General features: G+C 37.1%; 1 protein-coding gene across 5 annotated transcripts in view; it reads right to left on the bottom strand.

Moving 5' to 3' along the window:
• Nucleotides 1-18,805, bottom strand: part of ATP11A (ATPase phospholipid transporting 11A) — a 131,700-nt gene that overhangs the window by 37,567 nt on the left and 75,328 nt on the right. For all 5 annotated transcript variants that reach the window (XM_049834298.1, XM_049834299.1, XM_049834302.1 and 2 more), the window contains exons 5-12: nt 16,767-16,874; nt 12,734-12,862; nt 12,158-12,261; nt 9,453-9,503; nt 7,120-7,184; nt 5,443-5,524; nt 4,027-4,177; nt 2,602-2,799 (exon numbers count right to left, since the gene is read on the bottom strand). In XM_049834298.1, coding sequence (XP_049690255.1) covers nt 2,602-2,799; nt 4,027-4,177; nt 5,443-5,524; nt 7,120-7,184; nt 9,453-9,503; nt 12,158-12,261; nt 12,734-12,862; nt 16,767-16,874 — 888 coding nt within the window. The remainder of the gene's footprint in view (nt 1-2,601; nt 2,800-4,026; nt 4,178-5,442; nt 5,525-7,119; nt 7,185-9,452; nt 9,504-12,157; nt 12,262-12,733; nt 12,863-16,766; nt 16,875-18,805) is intronic.

Genomic DNA, 18,805 nt, shown 5'->3' with positions numbered 1-18,805 from the left:
TGCTGCAAGACAGATATTTATGGCAACAAAATGCACACAAATTCCATTTCCCAGGGATCACTATTTAATGTACATGCTTGGATTTGGATCTGTTACTGTCAGAATGGTCTTTAGGGTATTATCACATTTCCCCACTAAAATTACGTTAGTTTAAATGAGGATTCTGGACTAATGGTCATATACAGTTATACACATGGGCACTGTTATTGCCCTGGCAATATTCCTTTTGTCTCAATATTGACTTTTTCATTAATTTTATCTTCTACAATGAGCCCCAGCATGTAAGGATAACAACATCAAAAACAATACCAAAACCTGAACTATAAACCAGAACAGCCAGATGGGCACAAGCTCAATTTTGAATATTGGATATAGGTATTGTATACAGATTGCATGTATATATTTGATAAACTGAGAGCATTATGTAAGGTTAGGAATTAAGCACTGGAAGTAAGGCAATTATTTAGCATTCGTCAGATTGCTTAACAAACTTCAAAGTTTATCAAGTGCATCAAAAAAATAAAAAAAATAACCAAACAGATTTTTGCTCTCAGTCATAAGAGAAGTTATTAAATATGTGAACTTTCCTCCTAGACTGACCTTTCTAATATTCATTGATCTGAAAAGGCAAGTTTCCGAATTTTCCAGTGGTTTGTTATCTGTGGACACAATGCCCGTATTCAACTTTTTTCAAAGTGGGCAGGATTTATATTGATTTCTTTCATCTCAAGTCCTCCATTCAGTTTTGTAATACATTTATACAAGATACAAAACACTATCAAGCAAAGGTCTTTTATTCATTCAGTGTGCTGCTTTGGAATCAATACACGTTACATGAAAAAAGGAATAAAGTGTGACAGTGTTTGCTACAACCACAAATCAGGATTTGCAATCAAAGCCTTCATTAGAAATACAATGTATAGTATCTTTCAAAAAATGCAGAAGCAAAATTTAGTTCATTGGATTGATACTAATAATGCCAAGTACTGATGAGGGTCCCATTCTAGGGATGACACAAGTTTAGTAGCAGTAAGTTAATTTTCATAGCAGAATCACAGAACGGTTGAGGTTGGAGGGCACCTCTGGAGGTCACCTGGTCCACCCACCCTGCTCAAGCAGGGCCACCAAGAACTGGTTGCCCAGGACCACGTCCAGACAGGTTTTAGTTATCTCTAAGGATAGGGAGTCCACAGTCTGCCTGGGCAGCTCAGTCACCATGACAGTAAAACAGTGCTTTCTGATGTTCAGACAGAATCTTCTGTTTCAGGCTGTGCCCATTGGCTCTGGTCCTGCTACTGGACACCCCCCAAAAAAGCCTGGCTCCATGCTCTTTGCACCCTCCCTTCAGGTAGTTATATACATGGATAAGATCCTCCCTGAACCTGCCCTTCTCCAGGCCAGACAGTCCCAGCTCTTTCAGCCTGTCCTCACATGAGAGATGCTCCAGTCCCTTCTCCATCTTTGTGGCCCTTTGCTGGACTCCCTCCAGTATGCCCATGTCTCTTGCACTGGGGAGCCCAGAACTGGACACAGTACTCCAGGTGGGGCCTCACCAGTGCAGAGTAGAGAAGGATCACCTCCCTTGACCTGCCGGCAACACTCTGTCTCGTGCAGACATACCATTCGCCGCCTTTGCTCTAAGGGCACGTTGGTGCCTCGTGTTCAACTTGGTGTTCGGCAGGACCCCCATGTCCTTTTCTGCCAAGCGCTTTCCAGTTGGGTGGCGCCCAGGGTACACTGTGCCTTGTCATCCAGATCACTAACGATCAGGACTGGACCCAGTATCGACCCCTGGTGTACACCACTAGTTACTGGCCTCCAACGAGACTTCGCGCTGCTGACCGGCACCCTCTGAGCCTGGACGTTCAGCCAGTTTTCAATCCACCTCACTGCTCATCCAGCCCGTAATCTATCTGTTTCTCTACGAGGATGTCATGGGAGACAGTGCCGACTGTCTCCCATAATAATTAAATATTTGGTACCACCTTTTATCTAAATAGATATGTCCCCCTAAAAGCTTCATTACTAGTTTGGCTGCACAAAACCAAGGAAATACATCATCTTATTTATTTATTTGAAAACCTATGAAAACATTTTTAATTCATAGAGATTATAATATTTTCTCCAAAAGTATTCATGCTTATCTGTGTCAAGGTGACAATTTTCTTAACACAGAACACTAAAGATAGAATTTCTTCTGGAAAATGAGAGTGGTAGTCAATCATTTTACTGCATGAAACATGTATCTGGAGATTTGGTGTCAGTCTAGCCAGACAAAAAAGGGTTTTTTTCCATCTGACTTTACTCTAAGGAAATCAGATGCTTATATAATGTCCCTCTATAGTCAATGGAGAGAAATCATTACCTTCTTAAAGCATTTATCCTTTACTAATACAGTAATATGAATTGATTTCCACTGACTGGCTGAGAAATCAGAATTTTTGATTCTGAAAATCGAAGATCTCAAATCTTATTTTTAAAATTAATCAGGACTAAAGAAAATGCATACTAAGTTGCAAAACAAAAAATTTCAAGTGACAATTTTAAAATAAAAAATTACGGTAGAAACAGTTGAAAAATGTATCATTTCATGAAATTTACCTGTCCCAACTCTTCATTGAGGTCAGAAGTATTCACCAGTGGTCCTTCACCCGTGTCCTCATCAAACATTTCCTCATCCCACGTAAGGAAATAAGAACCAAGAAATTTTTGCATTTCCACAGTGACATACATGGATACAGGAATAATGTAGTTGAAAAGAACCATGAATGCAAGGAAGTCTGTAAAAGCTCGAAGAAACTGCCAAAGAAACAAGAAAAAAATATTGATTTTTCACGTACCATCAAAAACCAAAAGATGACTACGTACATTGGCAAGTTATTTTTTTTCTAATAACTTTCAAACAGTAAGCAACACCTTTCGCAGCTCACAGTTCAGCATAGGATGTATACCTTCGTGATTTATAACATCACAACTAATTTGGCATGAAGAAAAAAGCTTTTTGGTTTTAACTTAGTATTTTTCTTTACAGACATACAGGTATAGAATAAAGTTACACATCATTGTTGTGAAGTTCTAGAGCAATTAATGAGAGTGCTTCCATATGAATGGTAAACACCTGTATGAGAACACAGAATACCATAAAATGTACATTCATGAATTACCAGAATACCATAAAACTACAGTAACTCATTCAAGGATTACCAAATTACATAACTTTCAGACAGTATTTAATTAATAAATAAAGGTTCCCCTTTCTTCTCTCAATACAAGCAGAATGTGTACATAACCCGGCTCCATTTTTTGACTGGTGGAGACTGGTTGGAGGTACAGTCAACCTGCTGAGCAGGTTGAGAGAGTGTTACTGGTGGTAATGAGAAACCTGTAAACATGCCTGGCTAGCATGTAGTTGTCGTGCATTTAGGATAAAGACAGAAGTTCTCCCCTAGTCCGACTGGAACGATTTAGTGAAATAGTATTATGGTTTCTGTATTGCTGGGTTCAGTTCATTACTTTGGATGATCTGGGTATCCATTCTGGACTATGTCCTTGCTCCCATAATGATATGGGACACCAGCAACTCTGCTGCTGGTCTCTAGTGCTCATGACAGAGTTACAGGGCTATGTGAAACTAAGGTTTTGAGTGGTATTTTTAGAGATTCTGACAGCAGATTATTTTGAACATGTCTGTTATATGATTGCCAATAGTTGTGAGACTCTTTTCAGTCCTATATTTCTCTGCAAGAGGTCAGTTCTTTAGTAATCCACATCAATGACAGGAAACTCCAAAACGCTTTCATGAGGCTTTTTATACCAAAGCAGACATTTTCTCCTCAGTTACATTCCCACATACAACTTAGGTGCAAAAATTTAATACACAAGCTTTCTACAAATACATTGCCACCACTGTTAACAAAAAAACCCAACAACATATGACTGGAAAGCAAGCAGGCTGTATATGCTTTTCAGTAGGATTCTTATAAATTAAGGGTTTAGTGAAACTTTTTTGTTATTTTATTTGCATACCAGATTTCTTTTCCTTTCTGGCTCTGTTTTCTGATTATACCATGGCTCATCACGAAATGGTTCACTCTGCCAGACATACTTCAGGACAGTATTTATTAGTGCTTTACTGATGAGAATACAGAGGTATACAATAAGGAATACATTCATTGATCTAAGAAGAAGAAAAAAAAGGCAAAATTAAAATTCCATTAGTATATAAACTACAGAGTTTATTAAAAAAATGTTAGACATCTGCTTCAGCCTAACATTTGCTGCAAGTCTAACAATGCTATGGTGTAAAATAACGTCTCGAAAGTGTTCTCCCAATGAAGAAAAACATTATTGAGGACCATTTTCTATTTCAAATGTTAACTGCTATAATTGTTTCCAAAATGCGCATGACATATTACCATACCTAGGATATTAGTGAAAACAATAGCATAGATAGAATCATAACAGAATAACTAGGCTTGTATCTGAAGAACTCTTTATACCATTTCCCTGAACCAATATAAAAACACTTACATAAGTACTATAGAAATATAAATCTATCGAGAACATTTTGCGATGTAGCTGTAATGGTTTAACTCTTTCTAGACAGATCTAAAAAAAAAGAAAGAGCAAGAACACTCCACATTGAAAATTATATTTTCATTAATGATAGGCATGAACTAAAAGCCCTGGGGTATACGTCAATAACAATAGAAAGAGACATCATCATTGCTCAGTCACTGCGTAAGAGGAGGGCTGTCAGCTGGTCAGTACATCTTGCCTTAATCAATGCCTTCCCCGCCCCCCCCAAGGTTAGAGACCTTACTCAGAGCTGACGATTTCAGATAGCAGAGGAGAACTAGAAAATAATCCTCTCTATTTTTAAAAAAGTAAGCAACCAATGTCAGCTCATCCCTTGAGGATAGCAGTGTCTTCCTTTCCCAATATATATATGCCTATACAGAACTTTCAATTTTATCTACATCATGGAAAACCTGCCCCAGACAGGCCTTGTGTTACTGCAGTTGATCCAAAGTGAAGCGCATCAAAATAGTAATTTTTTACTGAATTCAAGACTTACTTGCAGTGAAAAGGGAAGTTAGAAAATTGAAGCACATAATCATGGAAAACTGTCAGTAGGTGTACACAAACCAGTGAAAGAAAAGTGTTCCGGAACAGCAAAACACATCATATTTTCAAAAGGTAAGCATTACATTAACACGGCACTTTTTTAAACCTTTAATAATAATTCAATATTGAGAATCTCATTTATATGGCGTTATATGACTCATAAGTAAAAAATGATACACAAAAATACATCTTTTTTGATTTAAATCAATGAAACATGCACTTTTCTTAAAAAAACAAAACCAAAAAATAATCCCCTTTTATTCACCATTCAAACATGCAGTTTTCCACCCCCAAAATAAATATTAGAAATTTTACTTTTCTACAGCAGATCGCTTCTGTGATTTTGCCTGGTAATTTAATGCCATCTTAGTCTCCATGCCAGTGTAGATAGCAACACCTGAAATTAGATAACATATTTTACTAAAGATTGCATGGTACAATAACTTAATGAAAGCACAATTCACCAGATTATTATAATCTGTCATTTCTTTAATTTTGTGTAGTCTGAAGAAAAAGAACAAAGATTTCAATGATACTCAGAAGCTAGAAATGGCTTTAATATCTTGGTTCTTAGAGGGAAATTTTAAGCAGGATTTACATCCCATTCCAGACTCACAGTTCCCCGTTACTAACACGTTGCTATGTATCAAAGCCAAACCAACTCTGGGTTTTGAATAAATCTCCTTGCATTTTAAGTTCTGGTTTTGGCTTTAATTTTAGAATCTAAGTCATACTTTGAGAAAGCAAATCTAGATAGGGCTAAACTGCAGGATACATCCAAGAAGAAAAGGCAGTCATCAATTTTGCTTGCTTTGGGAAAATTTAATAATTCATTAAAAGAGTGATCTTTTGATGTTACCAATTTCCTGTTGATAACACAGATTGAGACACTAAACTTCAGAAGATTAAATACAACAAAAAGAAGGTGTAAACAAGAAGATGGATTTAAAGCACTTATCAAACCAGCACACCTGTACAACGCTAGAATAAAATAATTTAGGATAGGGATTGTGCTGGGGTAATAGCAAACACTGTATGTGTTAGGCAGACTAGAAAAAACCACTCACATTAGGAACATCTCTGCCCGATACACAAGTTAACAGAAATATTAAAACCATCCTCTGAAGTTTACAGAAATACTTACTACAAGCTAATTATATTAGTTCATCTATTTTAGATTACAATTAAAAGCAAAGAGAGCAAGTTTAAATTAATATATACTTTTGACACCCTTTTTGGAGAAAAAGTTGCAAGATTTTAGTATTTTAGGCTCAGGAGTTCATAGCTATCTATGATCTTCTTTCTTGGGAGTACAGAAGTTGTATATGATAGCAGATGACTTGGATCCTTGTCCCTTTTGTCACCAGCAAAGAGTGGCTAGTTACAATGGAACTACGACTCCCACTAGGCTTTCTTGAAGAATTTTTTTTAAAAAAAATAATCTTCATTTGTGCTTCCTATTTCTGCTAACATATTCAAAATTTTCCATGGAACGAATACAATTCATACACACAAAATACACTGGCTAGCAGAAAGTCTCATTTTGATCAGGAACTGTTTAAGTGGAATATTTTTATTTTTTTTTTAGCAGCCATATTTATATCTGGTTGGGGTATGATTTGTTTGTTTGTTTTGACAAATGAGCAAGACAGATTTAAAATTTTTCAAGAGGCTCATTAACTGCTTTGGGACAACAACATTAATACACAGTGCTTGTTCAAAAGCCATATATTTACATGAAGAAGTTGAGTCATCTTCACTAATCTTTGAAGACTAAACTAAAAAATTCCTCTCCCAAAAATCTCTATAGTTGGTGTACATCATTAATAGTTACTTTACTGCACTTACAGCAACAGTAAACCTTATTAAAAAGTTGTAAATCAAGTTAATCAATAGAAATCATATGCTCAGTAGTAACTGTAGGGTTGTAACCCTGTTTGACATTTGCTTATTACTTCGGAGTCCATTTAAATAATCAATAGAAATACTTACCAAAGATTTTTTCTGTATTCTTTAAAGTGGCTCCTCTAAGAAGCAGATTTTCGGATCCTAATGGCCTGCAAAAGATAAGCATTACAAAATATAAAAAATATTTAGGGAGAAAGAGCAGACCTTAGTGGAAGCCACGTAAAACAGGAAATTAGTTTTACTCAAATATTTTTATTTTGTGTACTAAAATTACTAGGCAGTATTTAAAGCTTTTAAGTAAAAATTAAAAAAAATAGATATGCCTAAACGTAAGCTCATAATTTCACAATTCAAGTCTTAAACCAAATGCATCTAAAAATCGCATATATGGGTACCTAAATAAAGACTCATGATCCTAATTGTAAGATGCTTATTTTTAAAAATACTGATTCAAGTCTTTTTTAGGCTTATATAAACTATAGGGTCTCGCACAGTAGGATTACTTACTAAGAACAATACGATATTTCATTTTAAGTGGCATACAAGGTATTGTTTGATACTTGCTGTGTACATTTCAAAGCATAAAGATGAATATAGGTAAAATAATTTATTGAGGAGTAGGGGAATTAATGTAAGGATCCCCATGCAGTTTATAATAATATTTTGGAGCGTGATATGTGATTCAAATCTTCATGTGAGTGCAAAATCAAGGACTACTTTATAGACAGACAGCATGCAGAATTGTCAGACTACCTATACAGCGATGGAAAATAAGCAAGAAGTAAGTTCAGTATTTTTGAATGTTATTCAAAGTGTTCTTGTGGTACGAACCACCCCCCCCCACCCCCCCCAATAAGGAAACCCTAAACAAACAAAAACCCCAGGACTGTAACTGTGATGTAAAACTTGAAACTAGTTCCATTTAAACCAATGGAGTGATGCTATATGAATTATTTGGGTTATAGGACATCATACCCCAATATAATAAAAAATACCAATTGCTCCGACAGTGCTGTTCAAGGCATACAAGCCTTAATGATACAGATTTTCTTCTCATTCACAGTGTTATACACAGATCAATCTATGGCTGTTGAGACTGAAAAGGTATTTTCTGCTTATTTTCCTTTCCTCTCCCACCCAAGCCCACTTCCAACCGACTTTATTAGTCAAACATATCCTTAAAGTGGAAGAAGCAAAAAAGACTGTTGTCACAGCAGACTGTAGCAATCTACTATGACATGATACATCACTCAATGTGGAAAAGATAGTAGGATCCTCAGGAAAGGATGCCTGCTCCCTGGAAGTAGGCAGCTGTCACTAGAACGCAATGCTCTGCCTGACCCTCTTCCCTGAGGGACCCCAGGAAGAATACAGACCAGGACTGCCAAGAGATGGTCGCTCTGGATGGTGACAGAGATTTTTGCACTGCTTTGCAGCGCAGTTATACAGGTGTTTCCTGAGGGAGCTATGACAATGACACACTCAGCAGCCGGATTTTCTCTCCTCTTTGCTTACCGAGATATAAAATTATGTATCTACAGACACATCGAGGTTAGGAAGGCACTTAGCCAGAATGGAGTAACTTCCCACATGCTGGGGTCTAGGATATCACCCAAGTGAGAATTCTTTCCCTCCTACTGCTTTGCCTCTTTGTGGCAAGGACCTGAACAAAATCAGGTACAGCAAGTCTCTCCCTTGCTGGTAGACGGAAGATCCTAGGCAGAAAAGACAGGAAGACTCGTGCCTCTTTTGTACTGCTTCATTTTTCTTCTCCATTTGCTGGACAAGGAACATCCTGGGCTACAGACTGCTCCTTGAGCAGAATGCACCGCACTCACTTCAGGATGAAACTTAGTGGCACAGGAGACGGACCCTTCTTGGTGCCAGACCCTGGGTAACAGATCGCCGACTCCTACACCACACACAAAATGCATTTCCCTGAATGCTGCCTGTGTTTGGAAAGGCAACTTTGTGGACATTTTAGACAAATGTACAAATCCCCTTAGTGAAACTAAACATGATATTTGGCATGTTCAAACTCTTCAATTTCTAAGAAGAAAAACGAGAGAAACACAGAAGTGATAAAATTCATACTGTTTGGTACGCTACCAAGACCCCATGCTAATGCAGCGGTATTGTACAAGTACTGCCAAAATCTTATCAAAATCATTTAGAAACTAAATACAATACATAACAAATAAAAACAGAAGTTGAATAAAGACATAAGAGAAATTAACTGATTAAAATATGAAATATTTATGACATAGATGTTTACAGACTGTAATTTCATAAGAGAAAGATATTTTATCAATAAGACAAGGAAGCACAATGTTGATGAAATAAAGCTAATTCTCATTACCGATACTTAGTCAACTCTAAAAATGTTTAAATGTGTAGAAACTCCGGTTTTTCCTTACCTTGCAGTAGGCTCATTCCTATCATGGTAAACATTTATTCGACCAACAAATCTGTAAAGGAAACATGCAAGCGGTTCAGCAGCACTGCTAATTTGCATGTTTGTACGTATATATGTCCCAATGTTTCAGTTTTTTTATATGTACATCACAAGGACATAAAATTCTCTCTCTGTACAGATGTATATATACCACACACACATATTTAAAAAAGCGTAAGTGAGAATAGCTCATTTGAGATGTATTTTATAGAAAGTATACATTCCAGTGAGCGAACAGCTTCCAATTAAGCATCCTCTGATTATCCAGGAAATAAACAGGAACACAGAGATATATATGGATATATTTAAAACATGTAGACACAAAAATACACAGAACACTAAGCCAATGTAAAGTTTGTGTATTAAAAGATATAAAAGATAATAAAGTTATGAATAAATCTTCTAACTAGACAAGAAATTTTATTCCCTAAACTACCTGAGGTAAGTAGCAGTATGATTACTATCCTTTACAAGACCTAAAACATACAACTGAATTAAAAGCAAAACAACACAAAAGTATAGAGCTAATAACCAATTTTCCCTTCTTAATTTCTGTAAGTACATTATATCTATATGTGGTAGGCTGACCCTGGACAGCAACTAAGCACCCACTAGCCTCTCACTCATTCCCTCCCCAGAAGTTAGGGGAGAGAACTGGAAGAGCAAAAGTGAGATAGTGACAGTTTACTAAGTGAAGAAAAAAAACCCCAAGCAATACAACAGCAACCATCACCACCTCCCATAAGCAAACTGATGCCCAGCCAAGTCTCCAAGCAACAGCTACTTTGGAAAGCCTACCCTCCCCCCCCCACCCCGAGTTTTATTGCTGAGCATGGCATTGTATGGCACAGAATATCCCTCTGGTCAACTGAGGTCAGCTGTCCTGGCTGTGTCCACTCTCAGCATCTCGCCCACCCCCAGCCTACTTGCTGGAGGGCAGAGTGAGAAACAGAGAAAAAAGCCTTGACCGCTGTGCAAGCGCTTTTCAGCAATAGCTAAAATGCTAGTGTGTTATTAACACTGTTTTAGTCACAAATCAAAAACACTACACCACACGGGCTGCTACGAAGAAATTTAACCCCACTCCAGACAGACTCAGTACACTGTATTTGCAGTACCACTGTCCAAGCAGGTAACCTCAAACCAAAAGTGATTAAGCTGGACATTAGCATTCTGGATGGCAGAGGAAACTGTGCAGAGCTGGTGGGTCTGTTACCTTGGAAGGGAACCCCTCAGGCTCAGAGACACAACACAGCAGAGACACATCTAAGGCACTGTACAGTTTGTTATGATACATCACGATGTAAAATGACTATGCGCCTTTGGAAAGAAAGATTCACCATTGTGGTTTGTGGAGATTTAAAGTGCCAAGTAAAAATTAGCAGAGATAGAAGCTGCCTACCAATAAGCATTCTCATTATTTGTGTTTCAACAGCTGTCTCAGCCAATTCCACCATCTACAACAGTGTGAGCTTCAAAACTTGCGAATGTTCATTTTGTGACCCACATATTTAAAAAAGGATCAAGCTATTATTCATGGAATCCGTTTTCTAAAGAATCTGTTCTCTTGCAGATTTCTAGACCAGTTCCTTGGTCACTGAGATCAGGGAAAAAGTGATACCTCCACACCTCAGAAATAAGCAATGTTTCCTCTGCATCTTCCAACAGTATTTGCTGATAGAAGAGTGCATTTTAGTTTGTTGCCGTATTGTTTTCTGTGTATTATTTCAGCTACTTTTACTGTGGCAGGGAGAGCAAGTTTCCCCAACGGTATGTGGCTTTTTGTCTTTCACTATTAAGAAGGAAACCTCAGAAGTGGCTTCTAAAGATTTATTATTATGTTTAGTGAAATTTTGTACAGTACTTTTGTGAAATATTGAGTATTACACATTGCTAAAACATTTCAGAGGTTTTTCTTCATGTTCTGGATGCTTAGCTTTTAAATGTCTTCTAATCATGATGGCTTCATATTATCATAAGCTAGTATCTCAAAGCATGTAGGGTGCGGTTCTTTGTTAACGATAGATATAAATCCATATTTCAAATAGTCTTGACAATTTCAATTTTTTTTGCTGACTTCTTGTCAGATCTGATTAGATTGGCATTGTTTTTATCTCATGGCTGAGGAACAGCTCATACTAGGAGCTGAAGTGTTTGCCATTGTCTTGTTCACTTGTGCTTGCACTTAACCACAGTTTCTTTGTGGGAATCTTTTTAAGCCGCTTGACCGTCATGTGCCGGTGGCCACCTCTCCATGTTGTAGAATACTCTCTCTTCCCCTAGGACTCCTCGTGAACTGTATGTGACACAGGACTCTGACGCACAGACAGAGGAAGGGTGCCAGTACTAATATTAAATACTAGTAAAGCTTAATTTTTTAATTTTCTTTTTTTTTATATTAAAAAATAAATAGAAATAGAAGTTCTAAAATTTTTGTCATGCACCCCAATGGATCATCGTGTGCACCCCCTTTGGAGACCACTGCCCTACAGCAGACCAGTGAACTACTTGCAGGAAAGGAGCATGGATGGAAGACTAACCTGTCTTCAAGCTCACCCTGGTGCCCACTCTAACCAGGCAGATACAACTGGTATCTTTTCTTTATGATGTTCTTATAATTTATTGGTAGGATACCTTAAATGAAACAGGTAAGAATTATTTTCTTACTTATAAAGGTCAGGCTGAGGTTGTTCACATTCAATGGTAGCATGCAGTGCATCGATTTCTTGTTCATTGTGAAATGCCTTTGTATCTTGAACAGCATAGTAAGTCTGGAATGAATAAAAAGGTGTAAATAAAATCAAAAAAGTAAGGAGAGATATAAAAGACATTAATCTGCACATATACATCAGCTGAGCACAAAATAAATTTACTAGCTTTTACATAAGAGCTCATAGCTCTAATAAGATGCACCTCTACATGCTCCTAATTGGGAATTTTCCTACTTTATATGCAAGTACCTTCCAGGTCACCGTAAAAGCATTTAAGTACAAAAATTTTTGTGCATTATCTCTGTAATCTGCATGCCTATACTGGACAAAGACAAAATCACAAATACATACATTTTAAAACTTTCCATAAAAAACTCGATACTTTAAGTGAAATGAAGTCAACTGGTAGAAATGTAAGTTACACAAGTTAGTGTATCTGCTCACACATATAAGCATGAAGTCATACTGTAATCTGTGTAAAAAATTAAATGCAAACTTTGCCTTAAAAAGAAATTGTAGAACTTTTTATTACTTTATGACTGGATTCACCATCCAAACTAGCTGTTGTAACAAAACACGTTCCATCTCCTCTACTACTTGATAGAAATATTAAGTCACATGGGAATGTTTCATCTTCTTTTACCATTACAATATCTCCAACCTAGGGAAAAAAAACACAATAAAATGAAATACATTTATCATTTATGTAGCAGCCCAAATTTCAGATTTCAAACCCACAACCTAGGTTCACTCAAATATCTTGAAAATTCATCAATTTTTATTTACACCAGGATTTTACCACAGGAGTAAAGAACTACAGAAACATCTCTGAAAAACTGAGTTACAGCTTGTGGAACGACTGAGGTATACTGTCTACTACCTTTCCTCTCAGGATAACCATTTTGCACGTACTGTCAGTTTACTAAGTTTTGCAACATTATTTGAGAGATGGAAGATACTATCCTTGTTTTAACACTAAATACAACAAAACATTGTTTCAAAACCAGATATGTGAGCTACTGGTGTTGGCTCTTAAGGATAAGCATCTAGCTCTGAATACTATAATTAGAAATAGCTGAAAAAGCTAAGAATTCCAAGTCTGCCAATGAAAACGGGATACACTTTTCATCAGAATTTATGACTAGATGTCCATCCTATTTTTATCCATGTTTAAAGGTACGCAAACTAATTTTTATTCATGCAAACATAGGCAATATCTTACAGCACGTTAGAGTGTCACAGAACAGCCAACCAACTATAAATTCGTAATATTACTCTAAGCCACTCATTTGAAAAAAAAAACAGCCTTCAATACATTTTTGGAGGTCATCTTTTACAAAGGAATATAAAAAAATGAACAAATGGCAAAGATATACTAGATGATTTAAGAATTTAAAAGTTTCAATAAAAATCCCATCAAAATACGTATTTTTTGCAATTTTTCATGTAGCTCAACATCTGTTCAGTATACTTTTATGCCATAATTCATTATCATAAGATTCAGCTTAATCCTTGTTCTCATGATACACTTATAAAGCTAAACTCCAATATCCTTAGCAGCTGGCAGGAGTCAGTTAATTCCAGTTACACAAAATAGTCCAGTAACAACCAGCAATAGTAACATCTAAAAATAAAATTATGACGGCTTAGATAAGATTTACTAACATGTATTGAAGAACTAGGATGATGATATAATAAATGAGATTTAACTTCTTGTAGATATGAAAAAAGGCTTTTTATTAACCAATAGCAATGAAAAATTGTAGATTGTATATATGGCATAGGACAATGCAAGTTGCTAAGCATACCTGCAACAATCAGGTATGAAAATTAACAGAAACTTCAATAAGATATTTTCCAGCTTTTGTGTAAACGATGGTGTCTTTTTGAAAATCACGACTTCTAGCGCAGCAGTAGAGCTGTACAGTTTACTAATTTTCAGCCTCTGAACAAAAGTTAGAGACTTATTAAAACAGCATAATGATAATTAGCTACTCTGTTTCTTGGGGGGGGAAAGCTGCACTTTTAACCAATAATAAGTTTGCGGCTATTCAATTTTAGGAAAGGATTAATGTCCTCATATATTTCCTTTTGATTAAATTACTTTTCATGTATCATTCTGCAGACCGAGGGAAGTGAAGATACATAGCGAGACAGAGAAGGGGTAGGTTTGGAAGCAGAGGCGGTGAATGTCTTGGCTGGAGCCAGCCTGAACAATACAGAGCCTTCATCCCAAAGAGCAGTGCACCCTGACGGACCAGACTACTGCTCAAGTTGACTTATTCTTCCCAAGATACGTCTTCAAAAGATCCTGCCTTTTTGCCACAAAATCATTAATTATGAAAGACGGTGACATGATAAATTATAATAAAGCGCTCAAAGGGAGAATTTTACCAAAACCAGACAAAACACTGTTAAGGAATTATCTTGAATTAAGTGTTAGGTGACAGAGAATCCACCTATTCCTAGAACAAACTGTAAGAACACCACGTAACTATTTTGATTTTACTAGCTTGCTTTACCACTGACTGAAAAGAATGTCAGTTTATCAGCCACCTAAAACACAGTGATATTACTGCAAGTTTAAGCTCCTCTACAGATGTCATAAAAGGAAAAATCAGAATTCTTCAGAACATTGAATCTGGCCAGAAAGTCGGGAAGCCAATTTAGCGAACAAACCCTTCCTGACAATCACATGTCACTACAAGAACAAGCATGACAAAAAATGCCCACTGTGTCTGGAGTTTTTTTTAAGTTGCCACTGAAAACATTTACACATCAGAAAGTGAGATTTTAGGTCCAACTCATAAAGACAAAAGAGTCCTCTTACTTCTGATTTTCACAGATCATAGTGTTGAATGATCCTTATTATTTATGAATTTATCTAGCAAGATTCTCTCTGTAAGCCATGGCATACAAGCCACCCTGCAAGCCAGAAGCAATCTATAATACAAGAGCCTATTAAAATAAAAGTTAATAATCTAAACAATTTTCAAAAGAAACAAAGGCAGGAATAAGAAAAAAAACCAAACAATTGAAAGTACTAGCAAAGAACATCTTAACAAAATCTAAAAGGTGTTCTGACAACATTTGCCACTGTGTCAGCTAACAGTGCAAAGAGGACGGAGCCTGGCTCTTTGCAGTGGTGCCCAGTGACAGGACCAGAGGCGATGGGCACAACCCGAAACATGGGAAGGTCCATCTCATTTTCACTGCGAGGGTGACTGGGCACTGGCACAGGTTGCCCAGGGAGGTTGTGTAGTCTCCCTCCTTGCAGATATTCAAAACCTGTCTGGACGTGGTCCTGGGCAACCGGCTCTCGGTGGCCCTCCCTTGAGCTGGTTGGTTGGACCAGATGACCTCCAGATGCCTGCCAACCTCAACCGATCTGTGATTCTGTCAAAAAGAAACCCCGTCTTTTAGCAATTCTTTTTTTCCTTTCTTTAATCAAATGTCCACAGGCTTTAGGTCCATAAGGGTCTACCTTTATACAATCTAGTCTGTTTTCTTGCATAATACAGGTCAGAGAATTTTACCCACTTGCCCATGCATACAGATATCCCTTTCCATGCAAATATTTCCTATGCCTGTCTCTCCTATCATTGAATTGCTCAAAATATACAATCTCTGAATGGCAAAGAATAGGGGTGAAATTGAGAAAATACAGGCAATAGATTAATTAATGGAATACAAATTCCAGTTATGTGGTACTTTATTATTTTTATTTGGAATTAGTTACAAACTTGGAATACTCAGCATGTGATGGCTTATTTGTTTTTATTACCAGGAAGCCCTAGGCAGAAGCTATCACACTCAAAGGGAAGGTCACAGCAGAAAGGCTGTGAACATTGCACAGCCATTTATGCTCAAACAAGGCAGAGCAGAAAAAGACACCCCTAATAAAGATACCAGAAATAAGGAAAATCCAAACAAATATCTACCAAATTTGCTGAGTTCTAAAAGAGAATAATGATGAAAAGTTAATCTGCTCACCACAAAAAAAAAAAAAAAAAAAAAAAAGCAGCAGCAGAAATTAATTTCTGAAAATAACCTTCAAAATCCCAGGAAAGGAGTGTAGCAGCATTCAGAAGGCCAATGAAGATGCTGTGATTTAATGGGTAATGAAGAAAGTATTCTGGATGTGTTGTGTGTATATATATATATATATATATATGTATGCATATGAATGTGTTGTATACATAGAACAAATCAGTAGCATTGACTATCATAATCAGGCTTAAATAAATTAATGTGCATAACCACAGAGGACCAAAAATGGAGAAAAGACAGAAGACAAATCATGAGTGAAATTCCAAGTTAAAAAACGGAAAATGAAAGGAACAATTATAAGAGGTGTTAACAAAGCTAAGATAAAGCAGAAACCTAGCTTCTAAAAATACTTTATTCAGAGGCACTAAATTAAGAACTAGTATATTGTAGGTCTAATCTCCATTAAATGTAATAAATGCTACATCATCATCACACTACATTTCTGCGTAACTTTTTTTGCAAGATGTGTGCAGTAAAGGCTGACTCCTAAAATCTGTTAAGTCATAATTACTTACTCTTAATTTTCGGCTTTGCTTTCTAACCAGTTTACCATGTTGAATGAAATGAACAGGGCATTGGTTCATTGCATTGTCAGCTTTATGTCGAAGCCAATCTTCATAACCCTAGAAAACAGTGAAATGAAATGATGCAGTGATGCACATTTGGCTATAAAAACAGAACAGCTCTAGCTTGTAACAAAAATTTTAAAAGTTATCCTTGATCAAGATAAGGAAAAAAAAAAGAAAATATTCTCACTAGAACAAATGAAATCATGATACATGTCAGTAATACACTCATGGTGGACATATATGAGAAAGAGCACTCACGGTCACAATTAGCCAACAAAATTATATATTTTAATGAAGATGTTTTGATAAATAGGGATGTTTACAATGTGTAGAACAATTTCTGATGTTTAAGCTATCATCTCTTGCTCATGCTCTATGGACTCCTGAGCAAGTGCAAAGTACTTATAGAAGCAGTTGCTGAGAAGATGAAAGTGTAGAAAATATATTTTGGAAGACTGGGACTCGAGATTGAAAGATGATAAAGTGACGACATGACTGAAGGTGGTCATATTTCTTGATTGTCATGCAATTATGTCAAACTTTTTAACCCTATATACAATATACATAGTCCTGAATAAGTTTGTTTTAAGAGACTTTGGAGAATAACCTATTTTGATTGCTCAATTATCCTATGAATTTGTGTTTTATACAAACAGACAAAGTAAAGAACACAGAATCTGCAACTTTCCATTCAAAAGGTCCTGCCGTGGGATAAAGATTGGGACTGACAAAGACACCATTGGTTAAGAGATGGAAAACACCACTCGTATTCCATAGCATTTTTACATCTAATTCTCTTGAGCATATTTGAAAATTCAATGTAGAACAAAAGTATCACTACCTTGGATGCTCTCAAGAGATAATCTGGGAACTCAGAGTCTTTACAACTTTAGTCTAATTATACTTCCAGGGGCTGGTACGGCTCCTCAAGCAGGTCCCAAAGTCTACACCAGTTGTCGGGAGAAAGACTCAAAGAGGTAGATGGAACTGCAGTACTAGGCACAGCTTGTCATAATCCAGGCTTTAAAGGCCACTACCAAAGTACAGTAAGACTCTAAAGTGTAAGATTTTAATTCTTCAGAGTGGGATAGCCACACCAAAAATACTAGCTATTGCATGTATCACAACTTTTGCTCACCAGCAAGAACTGAATTCTACTATGGAATACACGCAGTTGTGTATAGTTGGCACTGTAAAGAAATGGAAACACTGCTCTCTAGTTTCTTTGAAAACTAATGAAGAAAAGGTCTACATTTAGCACAACAACCGTGAAGGTAATCAGTTATCCTATTAAGGGACAATCAAAATTACTCTCTGTTCTGGGTCTGGCTGGGATGGAGTTAACTTTCTTCACAGCAGCCCATGTGCTACTGTGCTTTGTACTTGGGGCTAAAAGAGCATTGGTTACACCCCAGTGTTTTGGCTACTGCTGAACAGTGCTCGCACAGCCTCAGTGCTTTCTCTCCAACCTCCCCCCACACCAGAAAAAGGCCAGTAGGCTGGCAGTGGCCAAGAGGCTGGGAGGGGACATTGCCTGGACGGCAGACCCAAACTGACCAAGGGGATATTCCACACCATATGACATTGTGCTCAGCAAGAAAAGCTCAGGGAAAGCAGGCAGAAAGGGTCGTTTGGGGTGATAGCATTTGTTCTCCTAAGCAAGCATTACATGTGCTGAGGCCCTGCTTTCCAAGAAGTGGCTGGACATCTGCCTGCTGATAGGCAGCAGTAAATGAACTGCTTATAACTGCTTATTTTCTTGGCTTGTGTGCATAGCTGTTGCTTTGCCTATCAAAGCGTCACTAACATGATACACAGGTCTCTTCACTTTCCCTCTATTTTCCACAAGAGAGGAGTGTGGGCAAGAAGCTGGGTGGGGGTTTGGCTGCTGGCCAGGGTCAACACCCCACATCCTCATTTTTGTTAGTCACTGTTTTAATCGTCATAGTCCATCATAGGTATGTAAGAAATACAGACACCCCCCC

Source organism: Accipiter gentilis, chromosome 31 (genome assembly GCF_929443795.1).
Source record: "Accipiter gentilis chromosome 31, bAccGen1.1, whole genome shotgun sequence".
Taxonomy (NCBI): domain Eukaryota; kingdom Metazoa; phylum Chordata; class Aves; order Accipitriformes; family Accipitridae; genus Astur; species Astur gentilis.
Note: the sequence above shows the minus strand (reverse complement) of the source record. Positions and strands in the feature narration are given on the sequence as shown.